Source organism: Acomys minous (assembly GCF_964271855.1).
Source record: "Acomys minous genome assembly, chromosome: 12".
NCBI classification, from domain to species: domain Eukaryota; kingdom Metazoa; phylum Chordata; class Mammalia; order Rodentia; family Muridae; genus Acomys; species Acomys minous.
Window position 1 is genome coordinate 26,450,059 of NC_140493.1, and position 16,700 is coordinate 26,466,758.

Below are 16,700 nucleotides of genomic sequence, written 5' to 3' on the forward strand. Positions count from 1 at the left end.
TGGGGCTCTTCAATGCGGTAGGCCTAACCACAGACTTCCTAGGCCTCCCAGGATGACAGATAAGCTCCGAGACTCCATTGTGAGGGGAGCTGAGGTAGAGACCCCCCCTCCATGAAGGATGGGACCCCAGACTTGTGAGACCTCTTGCTCAGCTCCCCTACAGCCCCAGCCTAAAGCCCATAACCCAGTCTGGACTCCCGCAACAGGGGGCTGCCCTCTCAATCCTAGCCCTCAACAGCTGGCCTGTCTGGGCCGGGCAGAACTACCTCTCCATTTCCCACCTGGACTTCCTCCTATAAATTCTCCATCCTGGGGTCCCCATGCTGTCCTGCCCTCTCCTCTGGCCTGTTACTTTCCTCTGGGCTTCAGGTGACACTGGCCTTTTTTTTTTCTAGTCAGAGAATACACCCAGCATCTGCTTCATTCCATTGGTGTCCACTCACATGCCAGTACCAGGAGGCTGCACTAAAGCGTCCACCACGCCTAACCCGAGCCCGTTTCCGGGAGTCACAGCCCCATTGTTGCCTAGGACCAGATGAGATAACTTAAGTACCAGAGATGATGATGATGGTGGTGACAGGCAAGGGTGTTGATGTCAGTGATAGTGGGGTAAGGTCAGGCTGACAGGTGCCAGGGCTTGCTTTCCATCAGCTTACTTTCTTTTTTCTTTTTCTTTTCTTTTCTTTCTTTCTTTCTTTTTTTTTTTTTTTTCTTTTTCGAGACAGAGTTTCTCTGTGTAGCCTTGGCTCTCCTGGACTCTTGTTGTAGACCAGGCTGGCCTTGAATTCACAGAGATCCGCCTGCCTCTGCCTCCCGAGGGTTGGGATTAAAGGAGGGTACCACCATGCTCGGCTTTGGTTTACTTTTTTTTTTCTTTTTCTTTCTTTTCTTTTTTGTTTTTTTGTTTGTTTTTTGAGACAGGGTTTCTCTGTATAGCCTTGGTTGTCCTGGACTCTCTGTAGACCATGCTTGCCTCAAACTCACAGCAATCTGCCTGCCTCTGCCTCCTGAATGCTGGGATTAAAGGCATACACCACCATGCCTGGCTGCTTTTTGATTTTTTTTCTTTTTTTTGAGACAGTGTTTCTCTGTGTAACAGAGCCCTGGCTGTCCTGGACTTGCTTTGTAGACCAGGCTGGCCTTGAACTCACATTGATCCACCTGCCTCTGTCTCCCAAGGGCTGGGATTAGAGGCATGTGCCACCACTGCCTGGCTGGTTTACTTTCTTATGCTACCCAGGACCACCTGCCCAGGGATGGCACCACACACGGTGGGCTGGCTCTCCCACACTAGCAATCACATCAAGAAAATGTCCGGGCCGGGCGTGGTGGCGCATGCCTTTAATCCCAGCACTCGGGAGGCAGAGGCAGACGGATCACTGTGAGTTCAAGGCCAGCCTCGTCTGCAAAGTGAGTCCAGGACAGCCCAGGCTACACAGAGAAACCCTGTCTCAAAAAAAAAACAAACAAACAGAAAAACAAACAAGAAAATGTCCATACAAACTTTCCCACAGGCTGGTCTGATGGAGGCAATTCCTTCCTGGGGTGCCTTCTCCCCAGGTGACTGTAATTTGTGTCAAGTTGACCAAAGTTAATCAGTACAGTGGCGCCGCTGACTTCAGTGATGGTGGTGGCGCCGCTGAAGTCGGGTGATGGCGGTGGTAAGGTGATTCTGACATAGGCAAAGGCTGGACGGTGGTGAGGTGGTGACGTTGACCTGTGACGGTGGGGATAGGGATGGGGCAAAAAAGCCGGTGGGGAAAGAGAAGGGGGGGGAGGTGACATTAAAGGTGTAGGGAAAAGGATGAAAGAGAGGAAGAGAGAAGAGAGCTGGAGGGGGCGAAGGGGACTGTGAGGGTGATGAGGTTGGGGACACAGAAGAGGGGAGAGGGGAAATATTGGGGCCTCAAGGGGCCAGAGCACTACTATAGCAGGAGCAGGCGGGCAGGGTGGAGAACGGGACACAGGGGCAGGCTTGGGGCCCCTCTGTTTACTAGTCACAGGAGAGCAGCAGGCTGAGGCCACCGCCTCTGCTTTGACCCATCCTCCTCACCTCAGAGCTCAGGGAGGGAGCTGGGGACTTCCGAGTCGGAGTGACCTGTAGTGGTACAGTGGCTCAGAAGAGCTCTTCCTGGGCCAGAGCAGAGCCCTTGGTGGGCCCGGCCAGTGTCTCCTGCTCTCTGAAGAGGGCCAGGGACCTCTCTACCCATGAGGGAGCCAGGCTCTGAGGCCCAGCCCAGCACCTCCGCCTATCACGCCCACCGATATTTTATTTTGTTCATTGTAACCACTGTCCTGGAATTTGTGAGTTTAGCTGCAGGCATTGGGGTCTTGTTGCCCTACCCACCAGAGATGCGGGTTTGTGTTCTTGGTGGAGAGCCTTTGGCGGGCCACTGATCATGCCTTCCCAGAGACCTTAACACCGGCTTCCTAGCCAGGCCAGTGTGATCTGGAGTGCTCCAGCTCCTCCAAGCCTAGCGGCAGCTTTTCACCCTCTTGTCCTTATTCTGAGAAACTGAGGCACACACAACTAAGCCTCTCTAACTTTGTCCCTTGTACTAGCTTGCCCATCGTTTTCTCTCGCCTAGGCTACGGCTCTAAATGGCCCAAGCCCCTGCACCCATGCTACTAGTTGCCACTCAGAGCCAGTGCCCATCCAGAAACTCCACTAAGCCGCCTGCTCTGGGCTCCTGACTCAGGTGCCCCGTCAGGCAGGCCATGTGTCTGGCTTGCATCTTCACCCCTCTTCCTTGGGCACTCCAACCGTGTAGTATAAAAGTTTACTCGGGGATGATAGGAGTCCAGGGACTCACCTCCCTGGCCTGGGGGCTCGATGCACTCATTCCTCCTGTCCCTGGGTCCCATGCCTGCAGTCAAACTCACAAATCCCTGGCCACTCGGAACAATGAACAGAAGAAAATATCGGTGGACATGGTAGGCGGAGGTGCTGGGCTGGACCTCAGACCCAAAGCACACAATGCCACAGGAGGGGCCTAGGAGGCAGCAGCCCTCCCTGAAGGTCCTGAGGCTGAGGGTCCTTCCACCTGACCATCTTTATTTGACTATCCATCAGCAAACCCCCCGTCCACACGCACCCCGCCCTTGCTCCATCTCCACCCCCACTCTCTCCTCTGCGCCTCCCTCTCCCACATTAATCTCCAGGCCTCTCACTGCTGATTCAAGCAAAAACAGAGTTTGCCTTTTCCCCTCTCGGCAGTTTTTTGTTGGCAAAGCAGAAAGGGATCACAGCATATACATGCCTCAGCCTCCTGCCCAGGGAGCCGCTCCGGAAATGAAGTCCACCTCCCCACACCTGCATGGTGGGAGGTGCCTTGGGTGGCGTGCATGCTAAGTGCACACAGACACCCCACTTTTTTTTATCAGCCTTATGTTCTGCCTGCTGGCCACGGACCCTGGGTCTGCGTAGGCTGTGTGGAGCCAGGCAGGTCCCCCCTTCTTCCCTCTCAGGCAGCACACGTGTGTGAGACATATGTCACGTGTCTTCCTCAGGTATTCAGAGCCCTCGCTGGCCAGCTGTCCTGGTCCTTGTTCGTGACCCGAGGGTCCATCTGTGATTCACAACAGTAAGCGTTATGTGGCTGGACCAGAAGGGGCTGCAGTCCAGAGCAGGGGTGGGGCCAAGAAAAAGCTGAGCCTGAAGGCTGAGAAGATGCCAGCTAGGTAGGAAGGTTTGGGGAACTGTGGGACAGGGTGATGGGAAGACACATGCTAGGGTAGATGGGCCAGAACGAGGATTGTTTACATTCCTGGTGGGGGTGCCCATCAGCTGACCAGTTAGGGTAGCTGCCATGCATTGTCAATATCAGGGCTAGCACCCTCCAGCATGCAGGGCCTCTCTGGCTGGCTCCCACGGTGCTTGTGTGTTACATACACCTATTTTCCTGTCCTTGCCCACACCAAGGACTGGGTGGGGCTTTCGTTGCCACTCTGTCCTAGCCCAGACAGAGCTCTAGACCCAGGGAACCCTGCTCCCAGGCCAGGAGCCTTCCTACTTTGACAACTGAGACTCAGCCAGGGGAGGAGCTCTGGCCTGCCCAGGGACAGTGTGTTTCAAGTACTCACTTCACCCTGTGGGAGTGCAGGGATGACCCACTCTCATCCCTGTGACACAGAGCTGTGCCTGACTCCATCTGGGAGGAGTCACCACGGCACGGCACGGAGATGGCCTTAAGAGACAGATGCGTCAAGTGGTGAACTTTTTGAGCAGGGGGCTTATGATTAAGGTAGAAAGCTCAGTTACCAGGGGCCCAGGAGCAAAGGCTCAGACATGGTGAGGCCAGCAGAGTGTGTGTAGACAGGCCATGATAGCCTAGAGCCACTGCAGGAGGCGAGGGGCGGCTCCTATCCTCTTCATCTTGACAGACCACTGAAGGTGGGGAGGGAGGGGGGGTCCCCACATTCACTATCCTCCACCGGGGCTGCCAACCCTGTCATCCCCGATTATCTCGTAATGGCCTCCTTGACACACAGTTTTATTAATAAAATTAACAAGTGCTGAGGCGGCCAAGTGACCTTGGCCGTTCTGCTGTGGTGGAGATTGTCCCAGGAGGGCAGGTGAAAGATGAGGGATACACCTGGATCCCCTGGGAGCCTCTCCTACTTCAGAGGAGAGCTGCGCTTGGATATTTCAGTCTCACATGCTCACACCCTGCGTTCAGCCACTAGACAGCGATCCTGATGTCTGCACTCAGGGCAATGTGCGGAAGAGCTCTGCACTACGCCCGCCACGAGCAGATGTGGAACACAGGCTCAGGTGCTCTCACCTGGGAGCCCCTCAGCAGGGGCGGGAGGTTCAAGGGAGTCGGGTGCTGGCTGCCTCTCTTTCCTGGGCCTTTCTCAGATTCATGGGGGTTGGAAGAGTTGCAGCCTTCGAGGGCTGCGTGAGTGGGTGACAGCTGCCCCCTGGTGGTCATAGGGAGCAAGTTCCCCGCCCGATTTTGTTTGTTTTGTTTTTCTAGCTCTGGGTTCCCAGGCTTCATGCATGGTGGTCAATGCTCTACCACAGAGATACATACAGCCTTGCTGTTTACACCCTGAGCCTTCCAGGGCCTTTGAGGGAGAGCATCTTCCTGGCTTCAGCCATGCATAGTTCAGGACTGCTTCCCACCCAGCACCCCCATCCTGTCCCCTTTGGAGCCCAGGTCCTAAACCCACCCTTCTGAGGGACATGCCAGCGGGAGCAGGTGAAACGGGAAGTATGGGGCGGGGATGCCGATAAATGCCTTTGCTGGGACCTTACACACAGAGAGACTCACTGACAGCAAGGGAGGTAGGTGACCAGAAGGCCTACTATGTATCAGGCAGAATGTTGCTATTCAGGGTACCCTTAGGGTACCTGCCCACAGGATAGAGTCTGGCAGTAGCAGAGTGCATGAGACATAGAAGGAGCCAGGGGGCCTGCTGCAGGAGGATAGCACCACCCCTGCTGCGCTTTGCAGAGAGGCAACTGTATGTATGAACGCTGTGTCTCCAGTGAACTGAGACATACTCCTGGTGGGGTAAAAGGGCCCATGGCCCTAGCCCTGGGCTCAGATTCGCCTTGTCTGATCAGCATTTTTAATAGACATCTCTAGTTCTAAGCAAGGTGGGGGCAGCCTGACGGTCCCCCAGCGTAGAGGACAGAACGCACTGGGCACACCTGGCTAGCTGGAGCTGGTTACAGGAAGATGCCCCTCCCCAGCCACCCCGATCACACAGGGGTACAGGATGTCCGGCTCAGGCACAGGTGATACAGTTCCTGTTGCTGCAGGGGTCGGACTGGCTCCCAGACTTGCTTTGTTTGGTCTTGCGGCTCCAGCCTAGGATGGGCCAGGGGCGGCCACGTGTAGGCATCGGGGTCTCAAAACCATACTCTCTCTGGCCCCACAGCAGTGCTGGCCGTCGGGGTCCCTACAGCCAAGACAGAGATGGATGTGGTCAGCGGTCACTGCCTGCCCTGTCTGTGGCGACCCTCGGAAGAGGTCAGGGCCCTCTGGGAGCAATGCGTGTGTTAGGGACATGTTAGGGGTATTTGAAGTGTTCGTGTGACACTGCTTGTTACCCAACCTAGAGTCACCATGTTGGATGGATGTGACCTCTGGAACTGACTGGTTTAGAAGCTTCTGGTCTGGGGACAAATTCCCACTCAGGTGGTCTGGGGTCTTCATTTGGAGCAGGACAGTAGCCACACTACGGAGGCACCATCACAGGTGGCTATTGTCCAGAAAGCCACCCCCGGTGAAGGCCACCTGCCCACCTTCTCTCTGAGGCCTCCTGAGTAACCAGGGGGGCAGGCACCAGGGGTGGGTTGGACTGTGGGTTGGGGAATCTTCTCCCAGGCCAAGGGTTCACCGTGCTACGTGGTTCCGGGCTGGGCAGCAGGGACACGACCTGCAGGCTCACGCTTTCGTCGCCCACGCTCCTGAGCTGCGCCACCACGTCCATGTGCTTCCACCACTTGCAAGGCTGCCCGTTCACAGACACGATGTAGTCACCTTCCTTCAGGCCGGCGGACTATGGAGAATGTGGATCTGTGAGGGGGGGGGGGCGGCAGTACACGACGACAGTCCAGGGTCTCAGTATCGGGGTGGGTTAGAGGGTCTTTACCTCAGCCTGGCCCCCAGGAACGACAGCAGCGATGAGGACGGGCGAGTCTCCCCGCAGCGTGAGACCGAAGCCACCCTCTCCTCGAGTCATGTGCACCGGCCCTATTGTCTGCCACCGATTCTTGGTCGAGAACACAGACAGGGGTCCCTGGGGGGAGGGAAGTAGCAGAAGTGTGGCTGAGCCCAGTCAAGGAGCCCTGACCTGTCTGGCACTCCATCTTAGCCCACACACCCTGGAGTAGAAACAGGTGCAGGGGTAGGGGGTGGGGGACAAAAGGAAAAGGGACAGGGAGGGGGACCTGGCTTGCTCACCAGCCGATGGAAGAAGTCAGTCACCTTCACCTGGGACAGGCTGGGCATTCTCACCTCTGGGGCCTGGTGTGTCTTGGCTGACCGGGAAGGAGCGAAAGACCCGGAGCTCAACCCCAGGCCCTTGGCCTTCCCAGAACCAGAGTTCCACCCATGCCTGGGACTTGGCTCAACTCAGATTTCAGAGGCCTGAAACTGCATGTGGGACTTTTCTGGGTCCTCACAGCCTAGCTGTCCCCACTGAGAGCCAGGGCTGTACCAGTTCCCTGAATACATGCAGAGGCTTCCAGGGATCCACCAGGGAGCCCCAGCCTTTGTCCCCTTTTGCCTTGCAAGAGGCAAGTGGGGAAGGAGGTGGCAGGGGATGTTGGGGATGCAGGGGATCTCCTCCCAGGCTCACCCCTCAGCCCAGCCTGTCTCCCCACCACTCAAACCCTGCTGCCCATCAACTGTATCCTCCTGACTCAGCCTCCTTAGTGCTGGCTGAGATCACAGGCATGTGCTACCACACCCAGCTTGCTGACTGCCTCAGGGGCTCAGCTTAGCTCTCTGACTGACACACTCATCCCAAAGGGCCCTGGCTGCTCACGTTGGATGTCGGGGGCCTCCGCAGCCTCGAAGAAGTCATCCTCGCGCTCAAGCTCTGAGTACTTGGCCAGCGAGCGCCGCAGCGCCTGAGTCACCACAACCTGTAGCAGGTCCACCTGGCGCAAGACTCTGCACAGAGTGTGAAGCCGCAGAGCCTCCTCCTGGGCCAGGATGGCACGCTTCAGGTGTGCCTTGGCTGTGCACAGGAATAGTAGTATCTCACACACACATACACATGCACGCAGGCACACACACACACCCCACCCATGCATGAATGGGTGCTTCTCCACCTGGCTCTTTCAGGATGGGTTCCAGACCCCCCCCCCCCCCCCCCCCGTGTCAGGATGCATCAGGAAGTGAGATGGGACACAGGGCGAGACAGATTAGGAAAGTCCTGTCATGCCAAATCGTAGAGCAAGGGAAGAGCTGTCCCCAGCGCTGTCCCCACCTGCCCAGCACTCGCAAGAACTGCTTTCAGCAGGGATGCCAGTTGCTGCAGAGTGACTATGGGGGCACCCTGCCACATTTGGCCCAGGGCCCTGCCTGTGATGCCTCACCAAGTTTCCTGCGCTCTTCCGGGTGCTGCGGAAGTGTGGGACCTTGGGGCTCACAGGCAGTTGAGGGCTGTAAGATGTGCTCCCGTCTTGACAGGTCTCCCTTGGCTGCTGCGAGGGGTCAGAGAGGCTGGTGAGCCTGAGCAGGGAGCCTCTGTGGGTACACACAGGCAGGCGTGCATGCAGGATGATACACTCACAGGAGCTTTCGCAGAGCGCCATGGCTGCGTGATAGTGGGCCAGGGCGCAGAAGTGCTCAGCCTTGACACGTGCCAGGTTAGTCCAGGAGGCGGGCAGGTAGTCTCGGACAGGTGGCTGGGCCATGGCCCGGTGCACAAGCTCATACTCAGCTGCCACCTGCCAACAAGCATGCAGGTGCAAACGGAGTCTCAGCCTTACCTCATGCCGTGGAGGTCAAATAGACAGCTTAAGCCCCCCCCCGCCCCTCCCCTATGCACCCTAGGCTCGGTCTCCACCTATTTATGCCCCACATCCCAGGAGCCTCTCCCCAGACTCCAAGCTGAACTAGACCTGGGCATCTGAGGGTCTCAGCTCCCTGTTCTCAGGACCTCAAGAACCAGCATAGGCCCTGGCTTTAGGGAGTGACCCAGAGGGACTAGGTGTGGCTGCCTCATCTGTGGCTGCCCATCCTTCCCTGGCCTGGCTCCAACCCAATTCAGCCAGGGTCTCATTGAGCTCTGCTTTTTACTCTTTGGGTGGCGATAGCTTGGCCACCTTGTTGGAGATCCTGGGCAAGGCTCCTGGGCCTCACCTGGGCAGCTTCCTGAGCCAACTGCAGCTGAGCTGGACTGTTGTCAGGCGTGGCAGAGGCTGACAGCAAAAGGCCCTTGAAGATGCACTCCTGTGCCTGGGCAACCATGAGCTGTTCCAACATGGAGAGAGAGGCAGCGCTCATGTCTGGGCTCGGCGCGTGGGAGAAGTTCTCTCTCAGGAGTCTGAAGGCCCCTGAGGATGGATGGAGTGTTCACATGGGCAGCAAGGCCCCATGCCCATCAGGACTACTTTCTGAACTTCCCACTGAAGGGCTTTTATGTGCTAAGCGTCTCCCACAGTGAGGCCATGTCCACCAACCCTGTTTCCTACCACAGAGATGGGCACCATACCCCTCTTACTGTGGTCTACTGGCCTCACCAGCAGCCCTCTGGAAGGCCTCAGCGGCATGGCTGGTGCCCTCGGCGCAGGAGCAGTCCTGCCGCGCTCCGATCTGCGTGTGGAGTGCCCCAATGTTAAACAGTACACTGCCCTTCTCGAAGGCCAGAGCCCGCTGCTGTGCCGGGACCCCCGTGAGCGAGTCGTACCTGCGGCATGGTGTCAGGATGGGTACGGTTCCTATAACAACCTGGCCTCTCCCATCCCAGGGCCTCCACCACCTCTGTTGCTAGCCCCTACCAGTGGAAGAGCAGCCCTGGGCTCCGGGCAGGACTGAAGAAACGTGCGTCCAGGAAACACAGCTGGCTGTAGTAGGCTGCAAGCAGATCCAGGCCCTCCTCATCCCTGCTGGGAGTCCTCGTGGCCTACAAGGGAGAGTCCAGCTGGGCCTAGTTCCAAGACCCACCATCATGGTGTCACCCTTGAACTCCTGGGCATCGTCCCCAAGGAACACTTGGCATCTTGGGAACTTTGAGGGCAGCCTGGCACAAGAGGCCAAGCAGGGCCCTGAGGAGGGGACAGGCATCGCCACTTCCTAGAGCAACAGAGCATGGCCATTAGTCCGTGAACACTGGCTATGCCTGTTTCCCAGATCTCCCCCCAACATGTGAGGACCCCATGTGAACCCCCACATTGGGATCCAATCTTCTCTTCTGTCTTCCTCTTCTCTGGAGCCACAGGAGTGGGAGGGGCCCACCTACCTGCCGCAGGTCCTCTAGTTCCTGGATCTCTTTCTCATAGGAGGTACCGTCCTCTCCAAAGTGCTCAGAGATCAGCTCCTGATGGAAGAACAGGCATTGCTCTTGGTGGGGTGCTCCATGCCTGGCAGCCTGCTCTGGGGATGGGAAGGGCCAGGGGAGAGCAGGTTGACTGTGTACTTGGGGCCAAGGAGAAGGGCTGAAGACCCCGGGGGGGGGGGGGCTGGGACATTGGTGGATGCTGGTGTCTGGTCCCCAAGCCCTGGGTTCCTAAGACAGAACCGGGCCAGGATTCTTGTGGTACAACTTTTACACACAGCCACTGGCCTGCCACCTTAGAGATGTAATCCCTAAATCATAAGGTCACGCCGCTTTCCCATGGGGACCTGCAGGCCCTGGAAGGAGGGATGTGGCCTGTTCTGGGGCCTTTAGTCTCTCAGGGTCACTCAGGAGCCAACTGTTCTCAAAGAATAGGTACCAGATGGGTGGCATCCCTGAGCCAGGGGACCCTGGTGGTCATGGGGGCCTTCCGGAATGATGAGGCCCCTTCGTGGCCATTCTGGGGCAGGGCCCCAATGCAAACCTTCATATCACCCTTAGCCCAGGTTGTGGGGACCAGAAGAACCAGGCAGCGGGAGGACAGTGCCAGTTCCTCTGTATGGCAGCCCTTCCTCCCCTTGTGCCTCAGTTTCCTCATTTGTTCAATGAGATGACTGGATTAGGAAGCATCTAACTCCCCTCATCCCATTTCAGGGCCACGCCCCTCAGAGTTCATAGGCCAGCACTTACCTTCAGGGGTGTGGCCCAGTCCAACTCCTTGGTTTCCTTCAGGCCCAGGGGGATCATGGGAATGGTAACCCTTTCACTAGAACCAGAAGGATGGGCTCAAGACACACCACCCATAGAGACCCCCGCCCCAGAGTCCTACCCTGAGGCTCCCACCACCCAGGTGCGCCCTCCACGCTTATGGGCATGCGCCCCGCCTGGTGTCTCACACCCTTCTGGCTGGTCTACATCTATGCTGTTGCTCAGCTCCGCCAGCTCCTCTTTCAGCAGCTGCAGGTTGGAGTTGACGTAGCTCAGCTCCAAGGCGACTGTCTCGCGGACCCAGGTGTTCCGAGTGGCTCTAGGAAAGGGCAGGGAAGGGGAGAAGACACGTGCCTGAGGTAGATCTGGTGACCCAGACCCACAGCAGCTCTCCTGCCCGACCCAAGCTTCAGAGCCAATCCCAAAAGGGTGAGCGCTGCTGGGCCGGCCCCCACTGCTGCAGTAAGTGTGGCCATAGAGCTAAGTAGGCCTGACTCAGAGGGGCCTCCCTCTTACTGCTCGTTCTCCAATGCCATTGTGATTCCAACACAAGTACCCCAGATGGTGGGCACAGCCAGACCTCCCTGTGTCTATACTGGGCACTAACACAGGGACCAGGGGGTCTCTGATGACAGAGAAGAGGATGATGTTGAAGGGTGTGGGCATGGGGCTCCTGTAGAGCATGGGTTGCAAAGGCCGTGGGGAGATCAGAAGACACCGAGAGTTCCTGTGCTTAGAGGAAGCAGCCTGGGTCAGAAGATCAATGTTAAGGTCTCCGACACTGGACTGCCCCCAACTGCCTATTGTACACAGCCTCTTCTGAGCAGTCTCTGAAGTTCACCAGATACTGTTGAGCCTCCTAAAGAGGCTTTGGGTCCTCTGGCCAAGCAGACACGAGGAGGCCCAGAGGCAGGAATGGGCCTGGTTTGTCTGTGAGGGTCTAGGTTGACCCTCTTACTGACTGATGGCAGGATTGCTACCCGGTCCAGGACAGAGTGGCAGCAGGTGCTCACCTGTAGAGGTTTTCGGCACCGGTCCGCATCCGCAGCTCCTTGCTGATCTGCTGGTGGAGCCGAGCCCTGTGGCTCTGCAGCTGGCCAGGAGGGTTCTGCACTAAGGAGCCATGGCCCTGCAGGGAGGACGTAGGCACTTATGTCTTCAGAGCCCCCATCGGGATAGCCTCTGGCAAGCTCAGAGGACCTTGGCCTGTCCTTAGGGGAAAGAAGTGGTCACTGTGGGCTGGAACCTCAGCTAGTGTCACAGGGAGGGGCTAGGCAGGCCTCGATGGGGACAGAGGTGAGATGCTTCTTCACAATGTTTCACAGATGCCATAAGCTAAGCCTCATCCCGGCCAGCTAATTGGCCCACACATCAAGAGGCCTCCCATAGGAGCCACTCTCCTAACGCTGAGTACTCCATGGCGCCAGTGGTTAAGAGCCCATAATGGTCTTGCAGGAACCCAAGTTCGGTTCCCAGCACCCATGACAGGCGGCTCACAACTATCTGTAACTCTGCCTCCGGTGGGGATCCGACACCTCTCGCCTCTAAGGACACCCGAACTCATATGCAAATAACCATACACGGACATGCACACATAACTAAGAGTAAAATGTTTTAAAAATTAAAATAAGGGGGCTGGAGAGATGGCTCAGCAGTTAAGACCACAGGCTGCTCTTCCAGAGGACCCAGGTTCGATTCCCAGCACATACATGGCAGCTCAAAACTGTCTGAAACTCCAGTTCCAGGAGCTCCGACACCCTTACGTGGACATACACGCAGGCAAAACACCAATGCACATGAGATAAAAATAAAATATAATATGTTGTAAATCTCCATTAGGAAGCCCTTACTAATTGTCCTTGCTGGAACCAAAGTCATATGCTCTGGGGACTCATCAGATCAGCTATGCAGAGGTACAGTTTGCCCCAGGTGGAGGGTGCGGGGGGGGGTGGGGGGATCTGGCCACCTCTCCAGAGAGCTACTACCAAAGCCTAGGATGAGCCCCCTTTAAAAGGACCTGGCCTATGCAGCATTAGTGACATGTCTCCAGGGCTCTGCCCACACAGGGCTTTTAGAGAAATGTGGCCGCAGACACTGAGACCCACGGTCACCAGACAGTTATGGGTTATGGGCCTGCGCTGCCTGCGGGGACCTGATCTGTGATACAGACAACCAGGCATCGGGTTCCAGTGTCCCTCTGCCAGCTCCTGTGGGATGAAAGCTCCTGCTGTGTAATGTGAGAGAGGTGGCCCGGCTTATCTGTGGCTTCCCCTCTCTCCAACCACCGGCTCAGCCATGGCCTACCTGCTTCCTCCCAGAGCTGCCAAGGAATGAGGATCAGTGGAGCAGCACATAGCCGGAAGTCCTCCAAGCCACACTGGGCTCTTACCTTGGCTGGGTTAGCTAGCCCACCAGCCTAAGACTTGGTGGTAAAGATTTTGCAAAAGGCTCTTTCCCCAGGAAGCATCCTCACTAGTGGTCACTGGCCACCTAACAGATGGAGGTGGGGGTTGGGGAGGGCGGGGACCAAATGACACTGTGTGTGTGTGTGTGTGTGTGTGTGTGTGTGTGTGTGTGTGTGTGTGTAAATCCTGGCAGTGCTGATACTGGCCATGCATTCAAAACACGGCTTACTGTCATACAAACAGAAGTCCTATCAGTCCACAACACACAGCACCTTGCACAGGTTAAGCAAGGCTTATACCTTGGCCGTGGATGGAGCTCCTGGAGGCAATCACTTTGACTGCGGCCCCAGCCCCTTACCACAGAGCCAGTTTTCCAAGAAAGGCTCATGTCATCGAAGAGCGCCTACAGAAGCAGCACCTGGGCATCATCACCCCGGAAGAAGGAGGCCGTTAAGTCATCATTGGGTGACCACAGATAGGTGACTCGGTCTCTGGATAGCTGGCATGAGACAGCATAGGGGCAGAGCAGGTAGAAGTGCTGGACTCATACCGCGTACTGCTTGCTTCTCTGGGGCCCATCCCTAACTGTGCAGGAGGAAAACTGAGGCCACGACAGGCTCCTCTCTTCAAAGCTACTTCAAAACAAACAAACCAACGTACAAACAAATCAGAAAACAACAACAACAACTACAAACATCCTCTTCCCAAGATCCTACTACAAGGCTCTAGCCTCCTAAGTTCCGGCGAGCAGCTATGACTAGACATGTGTGCTGGGCAGTAGGTAGGCCTCAGCTCAGAGATGGGTTGATGGCCCCAGCTGCCTCCCTCACCTGCAAGCAGCCAGGCACTCTGGGCTTTCTAGACACCAGACCCCCAGCCCTGGGCCTGTCCTTGCCCTTCTTAACCTTGGTTCACTCAAGGAGGTCAAGCCAGCCTCCTACCGCGTGCTGTTGGAAAGGCAAGACAAGCAAGCCAGAGACAGATCTATAGGGCTGGATGGATTCTGGTGGCCCACACCCAGTTTTCCACACTGGGCTGAGGGCCATCAGCAGGGAGGGGGAACCGCCTCTCTCCCAGTGCAATCTCCCACCCTCTGGAAACAAAGGCCATCTAAGCGCCGGTGACCTCCATGGTGTCGATTCCTGCCTAACCCTGGGAGAGCTTGCCACCTGGGACAGCCCAACAGCAGTGACCCAGAACATGGGCCTGGCCATGTCCAGAGAGGAAAGGGGTGGGGCCAGAGAAACAAAACCTCCCACCCAGAGACCCAGTGGCCTGAACTGGGCTGTCCCCCGGGATTACTTATCCCCATACGGGGCCTGGGAATAGAAAGAAGGGTGGCCCTACACCTAAAAAAGCCCTACTGAGTCAGCTTTTTTAGGGGGAGTCCCACGCTCATGCCAGGGAGGCTGCCCAATGCAACATGCACGTCTTCCAAAGCGCTCCTGCAAAGCATAGCACAGGCAGCCCAGGAAGAAGCGTTCATGGAGTCCCGTGTCGCAGGCTGTCTGTTTCTCCCCCATCCTCCCTCCCTCTCTAGTGCCAGCTAGTCACTGTGGCATCAGGCATGCCCAGGTAGGAGGGAGCCCTTGAGGGATCTGTCCAAGCCCCGCTGCCACCCTCCTCTCTCACTCCCATAGGAGACCTGAGCCGCACACACAAAAGCTGGATAGAATCAGCCAGCAACAGTGTGTAGTCTGACACCAGGAAGGAAGGGAGGGCAAAGTGCCATGGCAGACACCTGGGAGTTGTGACAGGAGCCTCTGCTTAGCAGCCCCTAGGAGGAGTGGACAGGAATGCCCCCAGAGCCTGCACAAACGGTAAGAAACTCAAATGCTCGCCGATCCCTAGGAAATACTCCAGAGTGAAATCAACATAACACGCCTGAGGCAAAGAATGAACAAACCTCCATTCTACTCCTATTTACCCCCAGTGTTCCAGGAAGACCGGGCACCTTCACCACCACCACCCCCACCCCCCACCCCCGCCCCAGAATCAGAGACTGCGAAAGGGGTGTGTGTTCTGGAAAGTGGCAAAAAGGACAGGCTGCCCCCTGAAACCCAGAAGGTTTCTGTCGTCATCGTCTGCCGCTGCAATCTTACATCTGATGGACACCGGCTTTCACAGCCGTGTATGAGAGGGAATTGTTAGGAAAGGGGGCTCTCCAGGTGTCAGAATAAAACACCTGATTGTTGGTGGAGGTGAGGGAGGGGGGGCTACCGCCTACCAGTACCAACTTCTAGTTTCCCTAACTTCAGGGAAACCATCCAGACTTCGGTTGCGCCACTGGGATACCCACCTAGCTGAAACACTGGCCCTGAGCCTCTCCTTGGGGCCTCAGTTTCCCCAACTGGCTTTCAGGGGAGCGGGTCCCAGGAAAGAAAGGCCGCCAAGGCCCTCCCCCGCCCCCCCCCCAGTGCTGCTCAGCATGGGGCAAAAGGCTGGAGACACACACCCCTCCTCAGCCCCCACCTTGCGGATGCTGCCTTCGTCTTGCTGCCCGGCCTTGTCCTCGTCAGCACCTTGGTCATCTGGCCTCTCCTCAAGGATCATCTCTGCCCGCCTGGACGCTGACCCTGAGAGGCCGCGAGCAGCAGATCCCTCGGGCTCCAGAGAGGATCAGCCGCGCTGCCCGGACTGTCCGCTCCTGGAGAGTCTGACTGACCGGTGCCGCAGGGAGTGGGCCCCGCCTGCAAAACTTGGTACTGTCCAATCAGAGGTGAGAAATGCTCCGACGGATAGCAGCTGCTACCAACCAGAGTGAGAGAAAGGCGGGCTCCTGGTAAGAGGGTCTGGTAACCACTAGCAACCAGGGCCGCTCGCCGAACACCGTACGCATGCGCCACGCTGGCTGCAGTGCTTGCGGGAAAGTTGGGAAAAGACTAACTGGGCTGGGGGCGGTGACCGGGCGCGGTCGCGGCCCCTGCAGGGACTTCGGGGCTTTATCTCGTCACCCCGGCAACGAGACCCTCCTGGACTGCTCCAAAAATGTTTACAATGGGGTTTTTAAACGGTTTGTTAGAGACAAGTGCTTGTGCTGATTCTTAAAACAATGCCTGCTTTCTTCCCGGCACTGCGGAGCAGAGCGCCGCTGCGGTCCCCTTGCTTCCAGAACCGCCCCCAGAGCCCTCGCCTCCGGGACCTGGTTATGCATTTGTTTCGAGAGCCTGCATCCTCTTTAACCCGTTTGTACTTCGAGAACCTGCTTGCCTCCCGGAGCTCCTGTTTTGAGAATTGGACTTTTTCCAGAACCCGAGCTCCTTACAGGGAGAGAGCATTTCTCAGATTCCACGTAGGCTGGCTCACACTGGACGAGCTGAGAACACATCCCAGAAGTGAGTGGCAAGCCCTTTGTCAAGCTGCTCCAAAGGTCAGCCTCCTCCATGCTGCCCTCCACCTGGGTCACTGCTTGCCCTTACTGGGTCAGCGGCTCAGTCTCCAGACCCCACCCCCCCCCTCCCTCGCACACACCTGGCTCTGTCATCCCCAGATCTAAAACCTCTCAGCTAAGCTCTTGGACATCCCTGGCCATCTCTAACTCTCATGGGCTCCACCAGCCCACTC

At 57.0% G+C, this 16,700-nt stretch overlaps 1 protein-coding gene across 3 annotated transcripts; it reads right to left on the reverse strand.

The window, feature by feature from the left end:
• Positions 1–4,477: 4,477 nt before the first annotated feature.
• RHPN1 (rhophilin Rho GTPase binding protein 1) lies at positions 4,478–15,819 on the reverse strand. 3 transcript variants are annotated; one of them, XM_084750381.1, is made up of 15 exons: positions 15,609–15,819; positions 11,745–11,860; positions 10,922–11,050; positions 10,714–10,789; positions 9,928–10,005; positions 9,467–9,591; positions 9,209–9,375; positions 8,829–9,022; positions 8,257–8,413; positions 8,060–8,164; positions 7,504–7,698; positions 6,918–6,994; positions 6,607–6,753; positions 6,352–6,513; positions 4,478–5,910 (listed from the first exon to the last, which is right to left on the reverse strand). In XM_084750381.1, the coding sequence occupies exons 1-15, from the start codon at positions 15,687–15,689 to the stop codon at positions 5,737–5,739; spliced, it is 1,983 nt and encodes a 660-aa protein (XP_084606507.1). In that variant the 5' UTR covers positions 15,690–15,819; the 3' UTR covers positions 4,478–5,736. The 3 variants fall into 3 exon arrangements, with proteins under 3 accessions (XP_084606507.1, XP_084606508.1, XP_084606506.1); XM_084750382.1 differs by having other exon boundaries at positions 6,391–6,513; positions 8,060–8,167; XM_084750380.1 differs by having other exon boundaries at positions 8,060–8,167; positions 15,609–15,818.
• Between the last annotated feature and the right edge of the window lie 881 nt (positions 15,820–16,700).

Bases quoted from the DNA above. Each gene is read 5' to 3' on its own strand.
- RHPN1 (XM_084750380.1), bottom strand. From the start codon at position 15,689: ATGATCCTTGAGGAGAGGCCAGATGACCAAGGTGCTGACGAGGACAAG. The intron at 10,006-10,713 runs GTAAGTGCTGGC...TTCTTCCATCAG, and splicing joins ACTGGGCCACACCCCTGAAG to GAGCTGATCTCTGAGCACTT. The intron at 5,911-6,351 runs GTGAACCCTTGG...TCTTGGCTGTAG, and splicing joins GCCCGGAACCACGTAGCACG to GGACCCCGACGGCCAGCACT.